The sequence below is a fragment of the Anabrus simplex genome, chromosome 2, assembly GCF_040414725.1.
Source record: "Anabrus simplex isolate iqAnaSimp1 chromosome 2, ASM4041472v1, whole genome shotgun sequence".
Taxonomy (NCBI): domain Eukaryota; kingdom Metazoa; phylum Arthropoda; class Insecta; order Orthoptera; family Tettigoniidae; genus Anabrus; species Anabrus simplex.
This window is the reverse complement of record NC_090266.1, coordinates 37,620,618-37,636,507: the sequence shown is the minus strand read 5'-3', so window position 1 is coordinate 37,636,507 and position 15,890 is coordinate 37,620,618. Positions and strand designations below refer to the sequence as shown.

At 41.1% G+C, this 15,890-nt stretch overlaps 1 protein-coding gene across 1 annotated transcript in view; it reads right to left on the bottom strand.

The window, feature by feature from the left end:
* The window catches only part of fax (failed axon connections), a 301,195-nt gene that overhangs the window by 73,982 nt on the left and 211,323 nt on the right, over positions 1 to 15,890 (bottom strand). The window contains exon 4 of the mRNA XM_067140266.2: positions 10,779 to 10,916. Within this exon, the coding sequence (XP_066996367.1) occupies positions 10,779 to 10,916 (138 nt within the window). The remainder of the gene's footprint in view (positions 1 to 10,778; positions 10,917 to 15,890) is intronic.

Below are 15,890 nucleotides of genomic sequence, written 5' to 3'. Positions count from 1 at the left end.
GACAGCAGTATAAGAATCTTAGGAAGGGAGGAAAAAAGGAAATTAACAGTGTTTTGGGTAATTCAGGTCAACTCAATCCCAGGGAATCAGTGGAGAGGTGGAGGGAATATTTTTTAACATCTCAACGTAAAAGGAAATCTTCCTGGTGGTGTTGCGAACAGCCTAGCTCATGGGGATGAGGAAAATTATGCTTGTGAAATTACACTTTAAGTGTAAAGGATGGTAAATAAACCCTATTGTCATAAAGCAGTAGGAATGGATGTAATCAGAGCTGAAATTGTGAAGTATAGTGGGAAGGCAGGGATGAAATGGCTTCATAGAGTAGCAAGATTAGCATGGAGTGTTGGTAAGGTACCTTCAGGTAGGTCAATTACTGCTTTTGTCTAATCTATAAGTAAGAGTACAGAAAGGATTGCAACAAATATCAAGCAATCTCACTGATTAGTACACCAGGCAAAGTTTTCAGTGGCATCTTGGAAGGGAGGGTGCGATCAGTCGAGAGGAAGTTGTATGAAAACCAGTGTGGTTTGAGACAAAGAGGCTGTCAGGATCAGATTTTCAGCATGCGCCAGCTAATTGAAAAATGCTACGACAGGAATAGGCAGTTGTGTTTATGTTTTGTAGATCCAGAGAAAGCATATGACAGGGTACCAAGGTAAAAGATTTTCGCCATACTGGGTGACTACGGAATTAAAGGTAGATAATTTAAATCAATCAAAGGCATATATGTTTACAATTAGGCTTCAGTGAGAACTGATTGTAGAATGAGTTCTTGGGTCAGGGTACTTACAGGGGTTAGACAAGACTAATCTTTCACCTTTGCTGTTCTTAGTTTATATGGATCATCTGCTGAAAGGTATAAAATGGCAGGGAGGGATTCAGTTAGGTGGAAATGTAAGCAGTCTGGCCTATGCTGACGACTTAGTCTTAATGGCAGATTGTGCCGAAAGCCTGCAGTCTAATATCTTTTAACTTGAAAATAGGTACAATGAGTATGGTATGAAAATTAGCCTTTCGAAGACTAAATTTATATCCGTAGGTAAGAAATTCAACAGAATTGAATGTCAGGTAGGTGATACAAAGCTAGAACAGGTCGATAATTTCAAGTATTTAGGTTGTGTGTTCTCTCAGTATGGTAATATAGTATGTGAGATTGAATCAAGGTGTAGTAAAGCTAATTCAGTGAGCTAGCAGTTTTGATGAACAGCATTCCGTAAGAAAAAAGTCAACTCGCAGACTAAACTATCTTCACATCTGTGCGTTTTCAGACCAACTTTGCTTTATGGGGGCAAAAGCTGGGAGGACTCAGGATATCTTATTCGTAAGTTAGAAGTAACAGACATGAAAGTAGCAAGGATGATTGCTGGTAAAATCAGGTGGGAACAATGGCAGGAGGGTACTCAGAATGAGGAGACAAAAGGAGGCTCATTTAGGAATGAACTCTATGGATGAAGCTGTACGCATAAACAGACTTCGGTGGTGGGGTCATGTGAGGCGAATTGAGGATAGGTTAACTAGGAAAATAATGGACTTATGGAGGGTAAGAAAAGTAGAGGTCAACTAAGACGACGATGGTTAGACTCGGTTTCTAACCATTTATATATAAGAGGTATAGAACTAAATGAGGCCACAGCACTAATTGCAAATAGAGGATTGCGGCATCGGTTAGTGAATTCACAGAAGCTTGCAGACTGAATGCTGAAAGACATAACAGTCTATAATGATTACGTATGTATGTACGTATTCATTCCATAGGCTGTTTACAATTGTATTTACCATTTTCCATTTTTATGCAGAGGGTTACTATAAGAACAAGGCAATCTGGATACAATACCATATCTGAAGTACTTATCCGATTACTGTATGCATGAAGGAGTTATACCAAACAATGGAGAGTTGTTAATGTAGTCCCAGTGTATACAGAAAAAGGCAATAAACATTGAACCAATAAATCGTGTCCCGACCTTTCACCGAAGAGTGCGTTCAGCATTGTCAAATGTTCCGACCAGCATTGTCAAAGGTTCTGACAGGGACCATATCGCTCAGATTTTTTCCCCCCCGAGGACATTACTAACTTAATCCTCCATTGCCTCACCACAAGCTATTTCCTGTGGAATGACAATTTCCATGAACAAATGCACTGTCGCCATGGGCAGTCCTGAGTCCAGTGATAGCATATTTCTTTATGGAAAACTTTGAAGAAACAGCACTCAAGACTGCAACACTGAAACCTAAGGTGTGGCTGCGCTTCGTAGATTAGACCTTTGTGATCTGAAGTCATCGAAAGGAACAATTGCAGTTGTTTCTACAGCATCTGAATAGTATTAACACCAATATTCAGTTCACTATGGAGACAAAACGAGGGAAGCTTCCTTTTCTCGATGTTCTGGTAATGAGGACTGCCAATTTTCAACTTGGGAGGCACAGTATATTGCAAGCCGACCCACACAGACTGCTATTTTCAGAAGACTTCCAACCACCACCCACAACAAAAATACAAGTGATTAAGATGCTCACCGACTGTGCTAAGAGTATTTGTCAACCTCAGCACTTGGAACTCTGCCACCTCAATAGGGCCCTACTCACTAACTGGTACAGCCCTAAACATATCCAGCGAGCACTCCATCCCAGACGTCCAACAACCAGGGAGAAAGAAGAGCGGCCAGCAGCTAAAGCCTTTCTGCCATATATTGGGAAAATAGAATAGGGAGGCTACTGGAGTCCCATGGGGTTAAAACCATATACAGGCTGATTAAGAAAATCCAGGAACTACTTAGGTCTGCCAAAGACAACGACCATCCTCTTTCCACAGCAGGTGTCTGCAAGGTCCCGTGTAGCTGCGGCCAGGTGTACATAGGAACTAACAAACGCAGTATCGCCATACGATTGAAGGAGCATAAGAGACATAGCCGGCTGGGACAAGCATATATATAACATCAGTCGCTCAACACTCTCTGCTAGCAGGCCACGACATACAGTACAGCGACACTGAAGCGCTGTCAACCACTGTCTTGTTACGCCCGACTACAAAGGGAAGCCATTGAAATTCTGAAGCACACCATCAGTTGCAACTGTAAGGAGGAATCTGAATGGGTAAACAAAGCCTGGATTCCAGACCAGAAATCTTTAAACCCTGGAGGACACGATAGCCACGGCAGACCAGAAAAAGCAACGGGTGATCAGTTGCTTGTCTGCGCCAAAGGAGGTCGATGTACATGGGCTCCTTAATACTTCAACTATTAGCCAAAAAACAGCCAATCAGCGACTGCCCACCCACCCCCCAAATATGGCAGGGCAATAGGCGAGCAGCGTACCATAGCCGGCATTATATAATGAGGTGGAATTACAACACCAATTCATTCCACTGAGAACTTCCCTGCTATCAAAGTCAGTCGGAACCCTTGACAATTACATGTCAATGCCAAACGCAGTGTTCGGTGAAACTTCTGTACATTCACATACTCAATATAAATATAAATACCAATATAAATGGTCCGTTATTTGACATTATAAATTTTCCAGCTAACTCATTCTTGTTCACATGCTCCTCGACCATGGCCTACAAGCCCGGAAAACACCGACATGATTTGAAGCGCCAGCCGTGAAAGCCTATATTGCTATATGAAGCCAAGAATTACAAGTCAGCAAGACTAACGCTGGAATTAAGTTCTGGGGAAGCATTGTTTCCGATTTTATATATTAAACAAGCTTGCAGAACTGTTAACCGATTTTGTAGAAAGCGGTTCAGGTTAAGGAAAGGTTATAGCAGTGAAGCTCATCTCGATGGATTGCAAAGATACATACATACATTATTATAGACTTATGCCTTTCAGCGTTCAGTCTGCAAGCCTCTGAATTTACTAAAGGTCGCCACCATCCTCGATTTGCAACTAGTGGGGTGGCCTCATTTAGTTCTATACCTCATCCTTAAATCGTTGGAAACAGTCTAACCATCGTCGTCTTGGTCTCCCTCTACTTCTCTTACCCTCCATAACAGAGTCCATTATTCTCCTAGGTAACCTATCCTCCATTCGCCTCACATGACCCCACCACCGAAGCCGGTTTATGCGTACAGCTTCATCCATCAAGTTCATTCCTAAATTAGCCTTTATCTCCTCATTTCGAGTTCCCTCCTGCCATTGTTCCCACCTGTTTGTCCCACCAATCATTCTTGCTACTTTCATGTCTTACTTCTAACTTATGAATAAGATATCCTGAGTCCACCCAGCTTTCGCTCCCGTAAAGCAAAGTTGGTCTGAAAACAGACCGATGTAAGGATAGTTTCATCTGGGAGCTGACTTCCTTCTTACAGAACACTGCTGATCGCAACTGCGAGCTCACTGCATTAGCTTTACTACACCTTGATTCAATCTCACTATATTACCATCGTGGGAGAAAACACAACCTAAATACTTGAAATTATCGACCTGTTCTAGCTTTGTATCACCAATCTGACATTCAATTCTGTTGAATTTCTTACCCACTGACATCAATTTAGTCTTCGAAAGGCTAATTTTCATACCATACTCATTGCACCTATTTTCAAGTTCCAAGATGTTTGACTGCAGGCTTTCGGCGCAGTCTGCCATGAAGACCAAGTCGTCAGCATAGGCCAAACTGCTTACTACATTTCCACCTCAGTGAAGCCCTCCATGCCATTTTATACCTTTCAGCATATGATCCATGTAAACTACAAACAGCAAAGGTAAAAAGTTAACAGCCTTGTCTAACTCCTGTAAGTACCCTGAACCAAGAACTCATTCTACCATCAATTCTCACTGAAGCCCAATTGTCAACATAAATGCCTTTTATTGATTTTAATAATCTACCTTTAATTCCATAGTCCCCCAGTATAGCGAACATCTTTTCCCTCGGTACCCTGTCATATGCTTTCTCTAGATCTAGAAACAAACACAACTCCGTATTCCCCTCGTAGCATTTTTCAATTACCTGGCGCATACTGAAAATCTGATCCTGACAGCCTCTCTGTGGTCTGAAACCACACTGGTTTTCATCCAACTTGATCTCAACGACTGATCGTACCCTCCCTTCCAAGATGCCAGTGAATACTTTGCCTGGTATACTAATCAATGAGATACCACAATAGTTATTGCAATCCTTCCTGTTCCCTTGCTTATAGATAGGTGCAATTACTGCTTTTGTCCAATCTGAAGGTACCTTACCAACACTCCACGCTAATTTTACTACTCTATGAAGCCATTTCATCCCTGCCTTCCCACTATACCTCACCATTTCAGATCTAATTTCATCTATTCCTGCTGCCTTATGACAATGGAGTTTATTTACTATCCTTTCCATTTCCTCAAGCATAATTTCACCATCATTTTCCTCCTCCCCATGAGCTTGGCTGTTTGCAACACCAACAGGATGATTTCCTTTTACATTGAGAAGATGTTCAAAATATTCCCTCCACCGCTCCACTGATTCCCTGGGATCTATTGAGTTCACCTGAATTACTCAAAACACTGTTCATTTCCTTTTTCCCTCCCTTCCTCATTTTCTTTATTACTGTCCAGAAAAGTTCCCTGCTGCTTGACCTAGCCTTTCCAGGTTATTACCAAAATCTTCCCATGACTTCTTTTTGGATTCATGAACTATTTGTTTTGCTCTGTTTCTTTCATCTACGTACAAATCCCTGTCTGCCTCGGCCCTTGCTTGGAGCCATTTCTGATAAGCCTTTTTACGTTTACAGGCTGCTCTCACTTCATCATTCCACCAAGATGTTCGCCTTTTCCCATCTTAACACACAGTTGTTCCTAGGCATTCCCTTGCTGTTTCTATTACAGCATCCCTGTATGCCACCCATTCACTTTCTATATCCTGAACCTGCTTACTGTCTACTGTTGGAAACTTCTCACTAATCATATCCATGTACTTCTGTCTAATTTTCTCGTCCTGGAGATTTTCTACCCTTATTCGTTTGCAGACAGATTTCACTTTCTCTACCCTAGGCCTAGAGATACTTAGTTCACTACAGATCAGATAATGGTCGGTATCATCGAAAAAGCCCCGAAAAACTCGTACATTCCTAAAAGATTTCCTGAATTCAAAGTCTGTTAAGATTTAGTCTATTATGGATCTGGTACCCCTAGCCTCCCATGTGTAGCGGTGAATAGCCTTATGCTTGAAGAATGTATTCGTAACAGCTAAACCCATACTAGCACCGAATTCCAGCAAACGCTTCTCATTCCCATTAGCTTCCATAACTTCCCCACATTTACCAATCACCCTTTCGTATCCTTCAGTTCTATTTCCAACTCTCTCATTGAAATCGCCCATTAGCACTATTCTATCCTTGCTTTTGACCCTGGCCACGATGTCTGTCAATGCTTCATAAAACTTGTGAACTTCATCCTCATCTGCACCCTCACATGGTGAATACACGGACAATTCTAGTCCTAATTCCTCCTACTGCCAAATCTACCCACATCATTCGCTCATTTACGTGCCTAAGAGAATCTATGCTGCGTGCAGTGGTATTCCTGATAAAGAGCCCTACCCCAGACTCTGCCCTTCCCTTTCTAACACCCGTCAAGTACACTTTATAATCTTCTATCTCTTCCTCCTTATCTCCCCTTACCCGAATATCACTTACTCCTAGCACATCCAGATACATCCTCTTTGCTGACTCAGCCAGTTCTACCTTCTTTCTTCCATAAGCCCCATTAATATCGATAGCTCCCATCGAATTCCATTTCGTTCGCCAAGTTGTTTCCAAGGAATTCCTCGCCTGTCAAATGGGAGTGGGACTCCATTACTCACATAGGTCCGAGGCTTGCTTAAAGTGTTCTGAGCTCAGTAAATTCATGAAGCAGGATGCTGCCCTACTTGCATATAGTCCAAGTGAGGATCTCTCCTGTAACGGGTTATGGACCACCGGTGAATTGTATAGTCCTAGCCGCCTGAGCACAAGGAGGGCCACGACTCAAAATATGTCCGAGATGCCCTCTCCCATTCCACAGCAACTGGTATCCCGACTCTCAGGACCACTTACTAGGCCACTCAGCCGTTGCCCATGGTTCACGAACTAGGACGTGACTACAGTAACTCACAAACATGAACCATGATTGCAAAGATATGGGAGATATTTTAGATTCAAGTAGTCAAGAATACCTAAAAGAAATAGATAGTGTGCAGAGGAAAGCAACAAGATTTGTAACAGGGAATTTCAGGAGAAACAGTAGTGTATCAGAAATGTTAGAGGAACTTGGGTAGGAAACTTTAATAGAAGGGAGAAAACTAGACTTGCAGGATTATATAGAGCCTATACAGGAGAAGAAGCATGGGGAGAAGTCCGTGAGAGGCTTCAGTTGGAAAATAATTATATCGGCAGAACTAACCACATGTATAGAATTAGAAGGAATTTTAGCAGAAGCAATTGTGGTAAATTTTCATTCATTGGGGAGGGCGTGAAGGAGTGGAACAGTTTACCAGGGGTAGTGTTCGATCCTTTTCTGAAATCTGTACAGATATTTAGGAAGAGAATAAACAGCAACAGGGAAAATAAATGAAATGTTGGAGGGCATTCAACCAGTGCAGGTTATTGTAAATAAAAAATGTGTGTGAAAAAATTAATTCCATCCCCTGGTCCATGGAGTTTGGACAGCCGAAGTAGGGACTGCCTGTAGGGGTGAAGTACATTGGGGACTTCGAGGGCCCTGGGACTGCTACGGTAGCTGTGAAGGCCCTTCAGGAACTCTTAAAAGTGGTGGCAAAAGGGGCTCTGGTTAAGATGCAGCAGGTCGTTATGCTACTTAGGTTCCAAAATGGGTAAAAAAATAAGTAAATAAATGCAATGTAAATTGCAATCTTATACTGGTTGCACAGTATTATTTGAAGTAATTCCACCTAGTGTATATGAGTTGACTATGTAAGTATAGGAGATGTTATAAGTAGAATTTTGTAAACAATATAAATTTATTAAGGATGATCTGTTTAATAGAAAAAAATTGTTAGCGTAAATTGTATATTATTGTATTCTACAAAAATTTTCTTTTCTTGTTAATTTAAAATTTAGTGCTTGACAATAATGGATTTTAGTGTACCATTTGCCACCGAGGTAGACACCTCATTTTCAAATAGATTTTGATTTGAAATGGACTGCATTGCTATTGATCTACCCATGGCTTCCGACAGGGTACGTAATGGGCAACTACCAACTAGAATGAAGGCTATCAGACTAGACAAAGATTGATTGAATGGGTGGCTAAATTTCCAGAAAATTCTCGAAGTATGTGAAACATCTGATCATGTAGCGATCAGGAGGGGTTCCACAAGGCAGTATTAGTTGACCGTTATTTTTCCTTTTATATTATTTATTCACTGGGGCCATCAAGAACCAAGTTGAGTAATTTAAATTTGCTTTCAGAAAGCAATACTGGCAACAACAGTCTACTCTACTGTACTGGAAAAGGGCAGTAGAGGGGGGTGTCAACCATGTGAAATAGTGGGTCGTAACTATGGTTAGTAGGGATAACAATAGGATAAAAGAATTTGTATGGCAAGAACTAGGGTCACCCTAAAAAAAAATTTAAAAAAAAATAAATAAATAAATAAATAAAAAATTACTATATACTAAACCAAGGTACGTAGAATACAAGGTAGGGATCACGAGAGAGGTGTGCAGTAGCAAAGCAGAGCTGTGACGTCACGCAGGACCCTCGCGTTGAATCTGCTCTGAATGACGTTGAGGTAGTTTGAATAACAATCGCTGTACACGCAGAAGCTAGGTGCTAATGATACACGATAGTAACATATCTGTGGTGTATAAGAAACCGTGTGTGTTTATTTTATGTGATAAAACGTCAAAAGCAGTAATAGTGTACACTTTTCAGGATGCTTTGTCATGCCATTGCAGGCTGCATGCGAAGGAACGAAACATACACTTTCATGTATTCCCTAAAGCCACTGACCTAAATAAATGGTGACAGAAGTAATCAAGTCATTATCGAAAGCTATCTTTCTCAGCTTCGAGGGTTCGGAAGGCTTTATGACCATCCTCTTCTGACAGATGTGACTCAAAAGGTGAGATCATTGCTTCTTAGCCTCAATGCTTCCGAGGCGATAAGAAATTCCATTTGTTCTCCGGAAGATTATGAAACACTACGCCCAAAAATGTTACATGCTACTGACGAACTCGATCAAAACTCTGATATCGTGTGCCAGTCTAAGGCCAGCGTTGAGCCCACAACATCCAATTCTTTACCGGAGGATGAGCAAGGGTTCGTTTAAGCCCTTCAAGAGCTAGTAAAACAGCTTGAGGACAGTCGCGAAACCAAGGATCGTGATGAGCTGCTTGAAAACTTCACAGGCTATATTGTAGCTTTTAGGGTAAAGAAGAAGAACCTCGATATAGAAAGCGATTACGGAGAGAAAACAGGTCAAACTACAAGTGGTGGAAATCAGATTTCAAAAAGAGTTCCTTTTTTCTTGCACGTTGCTTTACGTCTCACCGATACAGGTCTTAAGGCAACGATGGGACAGGAAAGGGCTAGGAGTGGGAAGGAAGCGTCCGTGGCCTTAATTAAGGTACAGCCCCAGCATTTTCTTCGTGTGAAAATGGGAAACCACGGAAAACCATCTTCAGGGCTGCCGACAGTAGGGTTCGAACGCACTACCTCCCGAATACTGGATACTGGCCGCACTTAAGCAACTGCAGCTACAGAGCTCGGGAAAGAACTGAAAGATGGTTCTAACATCATCACAAACCTTACGGATATCCTGAAGAAGAAATTCCCCGAAATTTATGAGCTTGCAAGTTGCTTTGTGAGAAGCAGTTCTTTTATTCGAATGGAGACCGAGTTTCAGTTAATACAATCCCGATAAAGGAAGAAGAAAAGCAAAGAAATTCCACTGATGCTATGGATAAGTGTGTTTGATATTCTTTTTTTTAAATATCACCATTATTCTTTGTGTATAACAAGCCTATTATTTTTTTATGAAAGGCAATTTATTATGTTGTATATGAAACCAGTGCTAAGAATGTTAGTATACAGGCTCATTAATTTATATGGCCTATATAATGTTAACGTGGAATTTGTCAGTTCCTGGCACTTGGAGAACATTTACTGTACTGTTTGTTTTGTGGACAGTTTCCTAACATTTGCTGTTTGTGTTGTTGACAGTGTATACAGTTTCCCAATATTGCTTGTAACAATGGACATATTTCTTGCAGTCATCAAGCTTTAATGTTCGAGTCTAACAATTAGAGCCCCTTGTTACTGTTATCATGGGTGTTGAAAACATGAACATACGGAATGGCCATTCCACTGGGATCACAGTGTTAGCATTGTTACGACCTTTTATACAGATCGAAATACTTCAGATACGCTGCTGGATTCACACTGTATTTGATGTCCTATTATTACTCTCGTAATATTGAAGTGGAATGCCTTTTGTTAGGTGATGTTAAAATATCAATGAAGTTCTCTTATCTCTAACTTGTGGCTAAAACAGAACAGCTTACAGCTGTGTATTAGCCTACCTCATACAGAAGGCAAAGGCGCTGAGGGTGCACGCTGACGTCATCGACGGCCAAGCGTGGCGGGGAGACCTGCGCGTGATCCCTACCTCTTACTCTAACTACCTTGACACTAAACGGTGCCTATGGCTGCAGTGTTTTACGAGACCTGAACCAACTGTGCTACCGCCCAAATTGCCCTGTGGAAATCCTTTGCGGTTGGGCTTGGTAACAGGTAAAGAAACAGTTTATAACAACTACACATCGGGAATTTACGAACAAAGTTACATGCACTTACCGTTGTAGGTTCATCTCCAAAGAAGAATGGTTTATCAGCCAACATCTCTGAAAGAACTTTTAAGTCATTTTGACCAAATTCAATTATCTCCTCTGGTTTATGGACTCCAATTCCTTGGGCTTTCACTTTCTTTGCACCCTACAAATAAGAAAGAAAAATATTCAACATACAGTACTTCAAAGAAAAAAAATTGTATTTCCAGAGTATACACACTATTAAAGCTTAATTAACATGCCATTTAAGTTTTACTGGCATGACTGGATTCAAATCCCAAACTCTAGGAGAAAAATCAGGATAGCAAGTCTACCACCACTTCTTGATTCTGGGGCTGAAATTAATCAGTGGCAAGACTTAACAGTTCTTAAATGTTACTGGACAATAGAAAGACAAGTTAGATACATGGTAAGACTTTCACAGACAATTTATAAAAGTATAAATAATGAGGCCACCAGCCACTAACAGAAGGTACAACCTAAAGCTACAGAATTAGTCTCCATAGATTACTAATTCTAGAACTGTCAAGCTGCTAGTCCTAGGGTTATGACAAATTTAAGAAAACTGCACTTACGCAAAATAAAAATGAAATCCCAACACCAAGAAGTTAGACTCGATAAACATAAAGATCGTCGTGGAATCACAGGGAGAACAATTTGCGGCGACTCAAAAGCTGTGGACGATGTCACGGTGCAACACTGGAAGAAAGAGGTTCTGCCGGGTATGGTAAGCGATTGTCACCCTCCAAAAAAACTACAATTGTGATGAGACCGGCCTATTCTACAATCTCCTTCCTAATAAAACAATAGCTGAAAAAGGTCACTCTTGCCATGGAGGGAAGAATAGTAAAATTCGTGTAACAGTACTTCTCGCCACCAATGCAGATGGATCTGACAAACCACCTCCACTTGTGACAGGAAAAATCGAAGAAACCGAGGTGTTATAAGGGTGCGAAAACAAAACAGAAATTCTTGGATGTTACGTTTCTAATGGAGTAGTGGTTGAAAAAGCTGGATATTAAAATGAAAAAGAAACAGAAGAACCTTCTTATGGATCGATGTGTAGCACATCGACTTCAAATCGTTCTGGAGAATGTCCGAGTGGAATTTTTTCCTTTTAACTCTACCACTGTCCTACAACCGCTTGATTTGGGTATCATTGCAAATTACAAACTGCATTATATCAAAATGCTGGTTCAGCATTTAGTAACACTGAGTGATGCAGGATATGAACCTCTCTCCATTAATTTGCTACAAGGCATGGTGTCATTCTCCACAATCAGCAACTGTTTCCGCAAAGCTGGTGTCTTACTAGAAGAGGCTGCCTCTAATGATGATTATGGGGACGAAGTTTTGTCTGGCAATGAGCTAATGCTACCGAAGGATGTAGAATTTGAAACTTTTGTGTATTTCGATGATAATCTGGCTGTATGTGGAGAACAACCTGATGAAGATATTATTGCTGACGTATGCCAACAACGCGGTGGTGATGGACCAGCTACAAGCGATAGTGACAGTGATGGAGATGGAGATAGCGATTTGAATCTTGAAACACCTGAACTGAGTAAAGTGTTAAGTGCAATTGATGTGTGTAGCAGTTACATCAGCGCGAAAAGTTGTGGTGAAAATGCTTTGAATTAATTACTAAGTTTGCAAAAGGAGGTTTATACTCTTAATGCAAGAAAAGTGAAACAAGCCAAACTATTTGATTTCTTTAAGGCTGGACCAAGTTCAAAATAATATGTTCTGTCTTAATGTATTTATTATTTTGCAAGGATCTACACATGTAGGTCTATTTCATTGAATTTTCAATAAATATGTAATGTATTGTGTAAGTCTGATTTCTAAGTAATTCTGAGTTACAAGTAGTTTTTTCTCTTCCCCTTGATATAGGTATAAGTCAGGTTTAACTGTATATGCTTTCCTCCGATCTTAAGAAAGTTATTTTTAAACAGTAATGCAATTTTGTTCTTGGCCACCATGATTTTATAAGGTTTGGGGTTTTGATGTAATTACTTGACTAATATTTAGGTCTGCTGACCTTTTCAAAATTATTCAACATTCTAAATGATTCATTAAAACTCTCACATTGTACAAAGTCATTAGGACAAGTCTAACTCATGTACTTAGCATTTAGGAAAGAGTTTCCTATGTCATGTAAATGGCGGATTAATGCAATAGTTTCCACTGGTGTAACCGAGGGGGGGGGGGGGCAAATATTTCCTGAAACTAGAGCGAGGATCAGCCATTGTTTTACATACAACTTAAAAACTTACGCCGAAATGTTAAGTTACCGTAGCGACAAAGAATCTACTACCAAGGCTCAATAGAGCCATACATAATTCTCCAGACTTGTACTGCTTGAGTGAAAGGAAACCACTTAGGATTGTGATGCGCGGGGATATTTCCCTGTAGAGGCCTCAGTACTGGGAATGTAACCGTGTGTTGACAAATGTCAAGACATGAAGAAAGGGGCAATTAGCAAGGGATTACTCAGTAGGGGGCCAGAACGTGACCACCGAGATAACTGGGGCCACGTCCACAAACAGTTGGAAGCTTACAACATCGTATCAGCTTTTGCATATCGGTTGCAGGAAACAATATCCTAGGGATCCTCGGGTTGTACTGTGGTTAAGAGATGTGCTGTGTTTAAGTTGCAGCGTTGGGATTGTGAGCTGCACATTAGTTCCTCATTTTGTGCCATATAAGTAACTTTCTTTTGAAGAGGGACCGTTTTGTCAGAGAAGCCAACACTGTGCATCCTCTGTAAGTTATGAAAAAGGTTTTTTATTCTCACAGTAGCAAGACAATCGCAGGTGCGTGCCTAAGTTCGATAGGTAGGCCTATATATTTTGTCAAATGCCCAGGGACTGATTGGAACCTCAAATGGCACCATCAAAAGTGCGGGTAACTATTTTGTAATTGGCGGGTGTGATAACTCAATTCCAATGGTTTTATCTTTTCATCAGGACGGCCCAGGCTTGAATCGCAGTCCATGCATGAAATGTTTTCAAAATGGGAAGTCACATTCTATTGATAAGGATTCTACTTAAAACACTAGATCCCATCCCTTACCTTTCCTTATACTTTTGACCCAGAACTGCATCATTTATGGTGGTGAATTTTGAGTATCCAACCATTCTTCGGACTTACCTTGTACCTTAAATGGCGAGTGGATGCAGTGGCGTACCCACAAAATAATTTCAGTGGGTAGTCCAGGCCAGTAGTGTGGATACAACATTTCCTAGGAAGGGGTTGTGAAAAATTTAATTTTTATTTAGAATTTGCTTTACATCACACCGTAGGTCTTATGGCGACGATGAGAAAGGAAAGGGCTGAGAGTGGGAAGAAGCGGCCGTGGCCTTAAGGTACAGCCCCAGCATTTGCCTGGTGTAAAAATGAGGAACCACAGAAAACCATCTTTAGGGCTGCCAACAGTGGGGTTTGAACCCACTATGTCCCGGATGCAAGCACACAGCTGTGCGCCGCTAACCGCATGGCCAAGACGCCCGGTGGATATGAAAAGAAAGCTGGTCCTACCGAATGCAGTGATTGATCTTCAGTAGATATTGTTGGTTTTGACTGTTACCATGTACAATCATAGCGTCTGTACTCTTAACATAAATCTGCTGCATTATTGAAACTTTTCGTAAAATTGATGTAGTTCTTCGTTTGTGAGGAAGTAGAATCTTCATTTAATTTGTCTTAAAAAAAGGAACCACTTTGGTACTATATCCTGTGAAGGCAACTACCTTCCAGTTCGTAGATATTTCGATTACAGGAGACTCAAGGCCAACTCTACTGCACCCAAAAACAAGGCTGTATCCTCCCCATCCCATGCCTTTCTGAACTCTGTCAGTGCCGGGAATCTAACGCAGGATGCCGTAAGTCAAATTCTAAAATAAGGAGACAAAGTAAACAGCCGGCCTTGCGTTGTAGGGGTAGCGTGAGTGCCTCTTTCCAGAGGCCCCGGGTTCGATTCCTGGCCAGGTCAGAGACTTACCTGGATCCGAGGGCTGGTTCGAGGTACACTCAGCCCACGTGTTTATAATTGAGGAGCTATCTGACGGTAAGATGGCAGCCCTGGTCTAGAAAGCCAGGAATACCGGCGGAGAGGATTTGTTGTGCCGACCACACGACATTTTGTAATCTGCAGGCCTCCAGGCTGAACAGCCATCGCTTGGTAGGCGATGGCCCTTTGGGGCTGTTATGCCATGGAGTTTGGTTTGGAAAAGTGAACAGAGAAGGAAAAAACACCCCTGCAAGGCTTTCTAGCTTCCAGCTAGTCCTTCTGTCCGGCCTCGTGCATTTAGGACAGTAAGAAAACTGTACGCCTTAATAAATGCTCCTCATAAAACCTTTGTAAAACTACTAACTGCATCTATTTATAAAAATAATCACAAACTACTCCTTTTCATGTGGCTCTGTTGAGTCACTGTCCTGAGCGAGTTTGCACGTTCAAATCCCGGCTTGGGTCAGTTGCCCTTAACATGGTGTTGAAATGGCAACAGCTCAGTGTTGGTTTCTGGCACATTAGTAAAAATTATGCATACGAATATTAGAGTCACAAAACTAACTTTATATAGTCTGTATCCCAGGCTTGTGAGGAAAGTAATTAACAATTTACTTTACGTCGCACCGACACAGATAGGTCTTATGGTGACGGTGGGATAGGAAAGGCTTAGAAGAGGGAAGGAAGCAGCCGTGGCCTTAAGGTACAGCCCCAGCATTTGCCTGGTGTAAAAATGAGGAACCACAGAAAACCATCTTTAGGGCTGCCGACAGTGGGGTTCAAATCCACTATCTCCCGGATGCAAGTTCACAGCAGCGTGGCCGTAACAGCGAGGGAAACTAATAGAACAAGGTAAACCTTACATAGCATATGTTGTGACTTGTATTTTTGTTTACCAACAAACTATCTATACCCATATGCTTTACATTATTTATTTATTTATATTTTTTTTTATTTATTTATTCCTTCAGTACAGGGCTCCAGGCCCTCTCATACACTTAACCACATACTAATCAGAATCTTAAATAAAATACCAAGATAGTTAAAATAGTTAAAACTACATAAATGAATTGAAAATTTAAATAAATTACTAAATTAATATTAGAA